The sequence below is a fragment of the Eleutherodactylus coqui genome, chromosome 6 (genome assembly GCF_035609145.1).
Source record: "Eleutherodactylus coqui strain aEleCoq1 chromosome 6, aEleCoq1.hap1, whole genome shotgun sequence".
Taxonomy (NCBI): Eukaryota; Metazoa; Chordata; class Amphibia; order Anura; family Eleutherodactylidae; genus Eleutherodactylus; species Eleutherodactylus coqui.
In genome coordinates, this window is record NC_089842.1 from 217,601,994 (window position 1) to 217,613,148 (window position 11,155).

At 36.2% G+C, this 11,155-nt stretch overlaps 1 protein-coding gene across 1 annotated transcript in view; it reads left to right on the forward strand.

The window, feature by feature from the left end:
* Positions 1–10,611, forward strand: part of PCP4L1 (Purkinje cell protein 4 like 1) — a 54,838-nt gene extending 44,227 nt beyond the window's left edge. The window contains exon 3 of the mRNA XM_066605877.1: positions 9,519–10,611. Coding sequence (XP_066461974.1) covers positions 9,519–9,655 — 137 coding nt within the window. The 3' untranslated portion in view covers positions 9,656–10,611. The remainder of the gene's footprint in view (positions 1–9,518) is intronic.
* Positions 10,612–11,155: the final 544 nt, after the last annotated feature.

Consider the following 11,155-nt stretch of genomic DNA (forward strand, 5'->3'; position numbering starts at 1 on the left):
TTACTTGGATCTATTGTGATCTATATCCCCTCTGTCTTTCTGGCCCTCAGGGATTGCCCTAGGTCAGTGTCTCCTATTATAGAGACCTAATAGCGACAGTTCTTTGGACCAGGTCCTTACAGATGGTGACTACTTACCTATATATAGGTGATTTTACCTAGTAGCCATTAATTATTGAGAGAGGACTTTCTAATATCATCCGGGACTATCCTATTGTACGAAAGCACCTTCTTCATATGCTATTCGAATCTATCATCACCTCTGAGCTACCACATTACAGTACCTGAATCTTCTTTATATTTTCGGTCTATTACGACAAAGAAAGTGCTGTACTATAGACTAACTGCTGTATCTAGGCTCCTGATGAACCACAATTTCTATTGTGGGGAAACGCGTCGAGCTTTTTATACATACAAATATCTCTACCGTGGGAAGAATTCCTCACTCCCATCTGCTCAAATGAGCTTGGGATACCACTGCTTATAAGTGAACAATATTCCTAAGATAGCAGTGACTGGTAGATCTGTATGCAACTATTTATTGCTTTCTGAAGGAGTAATATATTACCAACCTCAGCAAATCTCTGTACCACTACTAGAGCTGAGATAACTAGGAGTTTTATAAAGTTCGCTACTACATTATACATCCTTCTTGTACGGTGAACTGATCTATAAGTCCTAGAAAAAAAAAAAAAAAATTTCCGTAGCACTTATCTATGATCGAGTCTCCTTCATATATCTGATAATAGGGTTGGAGGCTATTGTCAAGAAAGGGTATCCTTTGTATCCTTTATTCTTTATGCTTTGTTTGTGCGTCAGCCTATTTATGTGTTTTTAAAAGTATCTTCAATAAAGAATTTTTAAGTTTTAGTCTGAAACTGTGAAAGTGTTCATAGGGGGCAGTATTATAGTAGTTATATTCTTGTACATAGGAGGCAGTATTATAGTAGTTATATTCTTGTACATAGGGGGCAGTATTATAGTAGTTATATTCTTGTACATAGGAGGCAGTATTATAGTAGTTATATTCTTGTACATAGGAGGCAGTATTATAGTAGTTATATTCTTGTACATAGGAGGCAGTATTATAGTAGTTATATTCTTGTACATAGGGGGCAGTATTATAGTAGTTATATTCTTGTACATAGGGGGGCAGTATTATAGTAGTTATATTCTTGTACATAGGAGGCAGTATTATAGTAGTTATATTCTTGTACATAGGGGGCAGTATTATAGTAGTTATATTCTTGTACATGGGGGCAGTATTATAGTAGTTATATTCTTGTACATAGGAGGCAGTATTATAGTAGTTATATTCTTGTGAATAGATAGCAGTATTATGGTAGTTATATCCTTGTACATAGAGGCAGTATTATAGTGGTTATATTCTTGTACATAGGGAGCGGTATTATAATAGTTATATTCTTGTATATAGGGGTGGTATTGTAGTAGTTATATTCTTGTACATAGGGGGCAGTATTATAGTGGTTATATTCTTGTACATAGGGAGCGGTATTATAATAGTTATATTCTTGTATATAGGGGCGGTATTGTAGTAGTTATATTCTTGTACATAGGAGGCAGTATTATAGTAGTTATATTCTTGTACATAGGGGGCAGTATTACAGTAGTTATATTCTTGTACATAGGGGGCAGTATTATAGTAGTTATATTCTTGTACATAGGAGGCAGTATTATAGTAGTTATATTCTTGTACATAGGGGGCAGTATTATAGTAGTTATATTCTTGTACATGGAGGCAGTATTATAGTAGTTATATTCTTGTACATAGGGGGCAGTATTATAGTAGTTATATTCTTGTACATAGGAGGCAGTATTATAGTAGTTATATTCTTGTACATAGGGGGCAGTATTATAGTAGTTATATTCTTGTACATAGGGGGCAGTATTATAGAAGTTATATTCTTGTACATAGGGGGCAGTATTATAGTAATTATATTCTTGTACATAGGGGGCAGTATTATAGTAGTTATATTCTTGTACATAGGAGGCAGTATTATAGTAGTTATATTCTTGTACATAGGGGGCAGTATTATAGTAGTTATATTCTTGTACATAGGGGGCAGTATTATAGAAGTTATATTCTTGTACATAGGGGGCAGTATTATAGTAATTATATTCTTGTACATAGGGAGCGGTATTATAATAGTTATATTCTTGTATATAGGGGTGGTATTGTAGTAGTTATATTCTTGTACATAGGGGGCAGTATTATAGTGGTTATATTCTTGTACATAGGGAGCGGTATTATAATAGTTATATTCTTGTATATAGGGGCGGTATTGTAGTAGTTATATTCTTGTACATAGGAGGCAGTATTATAGTAGTTATATTCTTGTACATAGGGGGCAGTATTACAGTAGTTATATTCTTGTACATAGGGGGCAGTATTATAGTAGTTATATTCTTGTACATAGGAGGCAGTATTATAGTAGTTATATTCTTGTACATAGGGGGCAGTATTATAGTAGTTATATTCTTGTACATGGAGGCAGTATTATAGTAGTTATATTCTTGTACATAGGGGGCAGTATTATAGTAGTTATATTCTTGTACATAGGAGGCAGTATTATAGTAGTTATATTCTTGTACATAGGGGGCAGTATTATAGTAGTTATATTCTTGTACATAGGGGGCAGTATTATAGAAGTTATATTCTTGTACATAGGGGGCAGTATTATAGTAATTATATTCTTGTACATAGGGGGCAGTATTATAGTAGTTATATTCTTGTACATAGGAGGCAGTATTATAGTAATTATATTCTTGTACATAGGGGGCAGTATTATAATAGTTATATTCTTGTACATAGGGAGCAGTATTATAGTAGTTATATTCTTGTACATAGGAGGCAGTATTATGTGGTTATATTCTTGTACATAGGGGGCAGTATTATAGTAGTTATATTCTTGTACATAGGGGGCAGTATTATAGTAGTTATATTCTTGTACATAGGAGCAGTATTATAGTAGTTATATTCTTGTACATAGGAGGCAGTATTATAGTAATTATATTCTTGTACATAGGAGCAGTATTATAGTAGTTATATTCTTGTACATAGGGGGCAGTATTATAGTAGTTATATTTTTGTACATAGGGGGCAGTATTATAGTAGTTATATTCTTGTACATAGGAGGCAGTATTATAGTAGTTATATTCTTGTACATAGGAGCAGTATTATAGTAGTTATATTCTTGTACATGGGAGGCAGTATTATAGTAGTTATATTCTTGTACATAGGGAGCAGTATTATAGTAGTTATATTCTTGTACATAGGAAGCAGTATTATGGTAGTTATATTCTTGTACATAGGGGCAGTATTATAGTGGTTATATTCTTGTACATAGGGAGCGGTATTATAATAGTTATATTCTTGTATATAGGGGGCGGTATTGTAGTAGTTATATTCTTGTACATAGGGGGCGGTATTATAATAGTTATATTCTTGTATATAGGGGCAGTATTATAGTAGTTATATTCTTGTACATAGGGGGCGGTATTATAATAGTTATATTATTATATATAGGGGGCAGTATTATAGTAGTTATATTCTTGTACAGAGGGGGCAGTATTATAGTAGTTATATTCTTGTACATAGGGGGCAGTATTATAGTAGTTATAATATTGTACATATGGGCAGTATTATAGTAGTTATATTCTTGTACATAGGAGCAGTATTATAGTAGTTATATTCTTGTATATAGGGGCAGTATTTTAGTAGTTGAATTCTTGTACATAGGGTGCAATATTATTGTAGTTATATTCTTGTACATAGGGGGCAGTATTATAGTGGTTATATTCTTGTACATAGGGAGCGGTATTATAATAGTTATATTCTTGTAGATAGGTTGCCGTATTATAGTAGTTATAGTCTTGTATATAGGGGCAGTATTTTAGTAGTTGAATTCTTGTACATAGGTTGCAATATTATAGTAGGTATATTCTTGTACATAGGGGGCAGTATTATAGTAGTTATATTCTTGTGAATAGATAGCAGTATTATGGTAGTTATATCCTTGTACATAGAGGCAGTATTATAGTGGTTATATTCTTGTACATAGGGAGCGGTATTATAATAGTTATATTCTTGTATATAGGGGTGGTATTGTAGTAGTTATATTCTTGTACATAGGGGGCAGTATTATAGTGGTTATATTCTTGTACATAGGGAGCGGTATTATAATAGTTATATTCTTGTATATAGGGGCGGTATTGTAGTAGTTATAGTCTTGCACATAGGGGGCGGTATTATAGTAGTTATATTCTGGTAGATAGGTTGCAGTATTATAGTAGTTATAGTCTTGTATATAGGGGCAGTATTTTAGTAGTTGAATTCTTGTACATAGGGTGCAATATTATAGTAGTTATATTCTTGTACATAGGGGGCAGTATTATAGTAGTTATATTCTTGTACATAGGGAGCGGTATTATAATAGTTATATTCTTGTATATAGGGGTGGTATTGTAGTAGTTATACTCTTGTACATAGGGGGCGGTATTATAATAGTTATATTCTTGTATACAGGGGTGGTATTATAGTAGTTATATTCTTATACATAGGGGGGCAGTATTATAGTAGTTACATTCTTGTACATAGGGGCAGTATTATAGTAGTTATATTCTTGTACATAGGGGGCAGTATTATAGTAGTTATATTCTTGTACATAGGGGGCAGTATTATAGTAGTTATGTTCTTGTACATAGGAGCAGTATTATAGTAGTTATATTCTTGTATATAGGGGCAGTATTTTAGTAGTTGAATTCTTGTACATAGGGTGCAATATTATTGTAGTTATATTCTTGTACATAGGGGGCAGTATTATAGTGGTTATAATATTGTACATAGGGGCCGTATTATAGTAGTTATATTCTTGTACATAGGGGGCAGTATTATAGTAGTTATATTTTTGTACATAGGGGGCAGTATTATAGTAGTTATATTCTTGTACATAGGAGGCAGTATTATAGTAGTTATATTCTTGTACATAGGAGCAATATTATAGTAGTTATATTCTTGTACATAGGAGCAGTATTATAGTAGTTATATTCTTGTACATAGGGAGCAGTATTATAGTAGTTATATTCTTGTACATAGGAAGCAGTATTATGGTAGTTATATTCTTGTACATAGGGGCAGTATTATAGTGGTTATATTCTTGTACATAGGGAGCGGTATTATAATAGTTATATTCTTGTATATAGGGGGCGGTATTGTAGTAGTTATATTTTTGTACATAGGGGGCGGTATTATAATAGTTATATTCTTGTACATAGGGGGCGGTATTATAATAGTTATATTCTTGAATATAGGGGCAGTATTATAGTAGTTATATTCTTGTACATAGGGGGCGGTATTATAATAGTTATATTATTATATATAGGGGGCAGTATTATAGTAGTTATATTCTTGTACAGAGGGGGCAGTATTATAGTAGTTATATTCTTGTACATAGGGGGCAGTATTATAGTAGTTATAATATTGTACATATGGGCAGTATTATAGTAGTTATATTCTTGTACATAGGAGCAGTATTATAGTAGTTATATTCTTGTATATAGGGGCAGTATTTTAGTAGTTGAATTCTTGTACATAGGGTGCAATATTATTGTAGTTATATTCTTGTACATAGGGGGCAGTATTATAGTGGTTATATTCTTGTACATAGGGAGCGGTATTATAATAGTTATATTCTTGTATATAGGGGCGTTATTGTAGTAGTTATATTCTTTACATAGGGGGCGGTATTATAATAGTTATATTCTTGTAGATAGGTTGCCGTATTATAGTAGTTATAGTCTTGTATATAAGGGCAGTATTTTAGTAGTTGAATTCTTGTACATAGGTTGCAATATTATAGTAGGTATATTCTTGTACATAGGGGGCAGTATTATAGTAGTTATATTCTTGTGAATAGATAGCAGTATTATGGTAGTTATATCCTTGTACATAGAGGCAGTATTATAGTGGTTATATTCTTGTACATAGGGAGCGGTATTATAATAGTTATATTCTTGTATATAGGGGTGGTATTGTAGTAGGTATATTCTTGTACATAGGGGGCAGTATTATAGTGGTTATATTCTTGTACATAGGGAGCGGTATTATAATAGTTATATTCTTGTATATAGGGGCGGTATTGTAGTAGTTATAGTCTTGCACATAGGGGGCGGTATTATAGTAGTTATATTCTGGTAGATAGGTTGCAGTATTATAGTAGTTATAGTCTTGTATATAGGGGCAGTATTTTAGTAGTTGAATTCTTGTACATAGGGTGCAATATTATAGTAGTTATATTCTTGTACATAGGGGGCAGTATTATAGTAGTTATATTCTTGTACATAGGGAGCGGTATTATAATAGTTATATTCTTGTATATAGGGGTGGTATTGTAGTAGTTATACTCTTGTACATAGGGTGCGGTAGTATAATAGTTATATTCTTGTATACAGGGGTGGTATTATAGTAGTTATATTCTTGTACATAGGGGGCAGTATTATAGTAGTTATATTCTTGTACATAGGGGGCAGTATTATAGTAGTTATATTCCTGTACATAGGAGCAGTATTATAGTAGTTATATTCTTGTACATAGGAGGCAGTATTATAGTAGTTATATTCTTGTACATAGGGGGCAGTATTATAGTAGTTATGTTCTTGTACATAGGAGGCAGTATTATAGCAGTTATATTCTTGTACATTGGTGGGGTAGTATTATAGTAGTTATATTCTTGTATATAGGGGCAGTATTTTAGTAGTTGAATTCTTGTACATAGGGTGCAATATTATTGTAGTTATATTCTTGTACATAGGGGGCAGTATTATAGTGGTTTTAATATTGTACATAGGGGCCGTATTATAGTAGTTATATTCTTGTACATAGGGGGCAGTATTATAGTAGTTATAATATTGTACATATGGGCAGTATTATAGTAGTTATATTCTTGTACCTAGGAGGCAGTTTTATACTAGTTATATTCTTGTATATAAGGGGCAGTATTATAGTAGGTATATTCTTTTACATCAGGGGCAGTATTATAGTAGTTATATTCTTGTACATAGGGGGCAGTATTATAGTAGTTATAGTCTTGTACATAGGGGGCAGTATTATAGTAGTTATAGTCTTGCACATAGAGAGCAGTATTATAGTAGTTATAGTCTTGTACATAGGAGGCAGTATTATAGTAGTTATATTCTTGTACATAGGACGCAGTATAAGGCCTTAGTCACACGGGCGTTTTTTCACGCGATTTGCGCATCGCATGACGGAATGCGCATGCGCAAATCGCGTGACCGGCGCCGAAAAATCGCCTAAAAATCTGCTCCTAGCCGCGTTTCATTAGAAACGGGCCGGAGCTGTCCAGCGCATTGCATTCAATGGAGCCAGTAATACAGCCGCTCCATTGAAAGCAATGTGCTGCGGGCGAGCCCGGGATGAATTGTCGGGAAGGGCTTAAATATATAAGCCCTTCCCTGCAATTCATCCTAAAATGTGTTAAAATAAAAAAAAAATGTATACTCACCTTTCCGCTGCAGCCGGAGTCCAGCCGCGGCCTCTGTCATTTCTCCTGAACTGCTTCTCGGCACTATTCAGACGGCGGGGCTTTAAAATCCCCGCCTGCTGAATGATCTGCCTCTGATTGGTCACAGCTTGACCAATCAGAGGCAGGTTTCACTCACACACCCATTCATGAATTCATGAATGGGTGAGTGACTGCTGCCTCTCATTGGCTCAGCGGGAGCTGCCCCTGATTGGTCCCGCTGAGCCAATGAGAGGCAGCAGTCACTCACCCATTCATGAATTCATGAATGCGTGTGTGAGTGAAACCTGCCTCTGATTGGTCAGGCTGTGACCAATCAGAGGCAGATCATTCAGCAGGCGGGGATTTTAAAGCCCCGCCGGCTGAACAGTGCCGAGAAGCAGTTCAGGAGAACTGACAGAGGCCACGGCAGAACTCCGGCTGCAGCGGAAAGGTGAGTATACAATTTTTTTTTTTTAACACATTTCTGGATGAATTGCAGGGAAGGGCTTATATATTTAAGCCCTTCCCGACAATTCATTCCGCGCACGCCGGCAGCCCATTGCTTTCAGTGGAACCTGCTGTATTGCTGGCTCCATTGAATTCAATGGGCAAACATCGTTCTTCTCTGCCACAGCTGTTACAGCTGTGGCTGAGAAGAATGATTTGTCTTCTATATGTTCTCAATGGGGTCGGCGCTGCTGCCGCCGGCCTCATTGAGCGCATATAGAGAAGAGAACAGGAATCGCAGATCGCAGATAGGTGCGATCTGCGATTTCTGTTCTCTAATTTATCGGACGAGCGCATAAAAAGCTCTCATGTGTCCGATACCATTGCAAAGCAATGGTTCTATAAAATCGCCAGAAGCGCATGCGCAAATCGCGGCTAAAAACGCCCGTCTGACTAAGCCCTTATAGTAGTTATATTCTTGTACATAGGGGGCAGTATTATAGTAGTTATATTCTTGTACATAGGGGGCAGTATTATAGTAGTTCTATTCTTGTACATAGGGGGCAGTATTATAGTAGTTATATTCTTGTACATAGAGGGCAGTATTATAGTAGTTATATTCTTGTACATAAGGGGCAGTATTATAGTAGTTATATCCTTGTACATAGGGAGCAGTATTATAGTAGTTATAGTCTTGTACATAGGAGCAGTATTATAGTAGTTATATTCTTGTACATAGGGGGCAGTATTATAGTAGTTATATTCTTGTACATAGGAGCAGTATTGTAGTAGTTATAGTCTTGTCCATAGGAGCAGTATTATAGTAGTTGTATTCTTGTACATAGGGGCAGTATTATAGTAGTTATATTCTTGTACATAGGGGGCAGTATTATAGTAGTTATATTCTTGTACATAGGCAGTATTATAGTAGTTATATTCTTGTACATAGGGGGCAGTATTATAGTAGTTATATTCTTATATATAGTGGGCAGTATTATAGTAGTTATATTGTTGTACATAGGGGGCAGTATTATAGTAGTTATATTCTTGTACATAGGGGGCAGTATTATAGTAGTTATATTCTTGTACATAGGGGGCTGTATTATCGTAGTTATATTCTTGTACATAGGGGGCGGTATTATAGTAGTTATATTCTTGTACATAGAGGACAGTATTATAGTAGTTATATTCTTGTACATAGGGGGCAGTATTATAGTAGTTATATTCTTGTACATAGGGGGCTGTATTATCGTAGTTATATTCTTGTACATAGGAGGCAGTATTATAGTAGTTATATTCTTGTACATAGGGGGCAGTATTATAGTTGTTATATTCTTGTACATAGGGGGCAGTATTATAGTAGTTATATTCTTGTACATAGGGAGCAGTATTATAGTAGTTATATTCTTGTACATAGGAGGCAGTATTATAGTAGTTATATTGTTGTACATAGGCAGCAGTATTATAGTCTTTATGTTATTGCATACTGGGGACAGTATTATAATAATGCTCTGATATGACTTCTTGGCAGATAAAGCTGGGGACTCAGAGAAGGTGGAGGAGGAAATCGATATTGACCTGAATGCTCCGGAAACAGAAAAAGCAGCATTGGCCATTCAAAACAAGTTTCGCAGGTTTCAGAAGAGAAAGCAAGACCCCAGCCCATGATAGTTTTACCTCTGACCTCATTTGCTGATTCTGCACTTCCTTCTCTAAGGGACGAGCCAGATAAAAAACAAAATGGGGCATTATATCTAAAGACCCCCAAACACTACCCATCCCTATCCCTCCCTTAATTTATATTGAATGCTTACTTCAGTGGCCACTTCGACCCTCAAGCAGACCGCCCATTGGCCATCCTGTATATGCTCTCCTTGGTATAGTCAATCTGATAGATGAGAGACTTTTTGTACAACATGAAGATAACCTTTTGGCAGCGTTATAATGGCGACTGCGGTCTTGTCTTCAGGCATGTGTAGACGATCTTGGGGTCCTACCCTTATATCAAGGCATGCTCCCCATATTTTAAACTGCATTTGTCATCTAAAATTACCATTGAGCAAACCAACATTGAGTCAACTACTTAAAATAATATTCAGGGGGATTACATTCATCATACAGTAGTAATAGCAGGGCCACCTATTAGCAACTGGGGTAGGGGGGCCTCTCGTATTGCACAGAGCCCTATTCCCGATTTAGACAATTCACCTTTGTGTTGTAGGAAGGCCTAACAACCTGCATTGCTCTGTATTTTGCATCAATAAATCTCTGCTGCCATCTAATGGTAGTTTTTCATAATGCACCTACAGGTTGTTCCCAGGTTATTAGCCCTTGTGCAGTCACATATAAGTCATTTACTTCAGTTGTCTGCAACCAGAACACTCCAGCTGCTGTGAAACTACAACTCTCAGCATTCCCTGGCAGCCTGTCACAGATTGCAGACCTCTGGTTTTCTCCTATGACTGACTGTGGCTTCATTTTTGAGAACAGCGATCAAGGGGCACCCCAAATTCTTTTTCCTGGGTCACCTCTCACATCTCCAGACTCCACTGTGGGCTCTCATAGCATAACCACATTTTTGGAATATTTTAGCATGTTTAATTAATAAAATTATTTAAAAGGAAAAAGAAGACGTTTCATGTCTCCTTTTAAAAGGAAGCCAACGGAGCGATGTTCTGCAGATCTCTATGGAAGTGAGTAGTGTAATAGTCTGCAGGAAATATCACTATGTACCAGGAGGTAGAGAGGACAGAGCGATGTTCTGCAGATCTCTAGAGGTCAGTGGTGTAATAATCTGCAGGAAATATCACTATGTACCAGGAGGTAGAGAGGACAGAGCGATGTTCTGCAGATCTCTAGAGGTCAGTGGTGTAATAATCTGCAGGATATATCACTATGTATCAGGAGGTAGAGAGGACAGAGCGATGTTCTGCAGATCTCTAGAGGTCAGTGGTGTAATAATCTGCAGGATACATCACTATGTATCAGGAGGTAGAGAGGACAGAGCGATGTTCTGCAGATCTCTAGAGAGGTCAGTGGTGTAATAATCTGCAGGATATATCACTATGTATCAGGAGGTAGAGGGGACAGAGCGATGGTCTGCAGATCTCTAGAGGTCAGTGGTGTAATAATCTGCAGGATACATCACTATGTGCTTGTCAGGAGAAG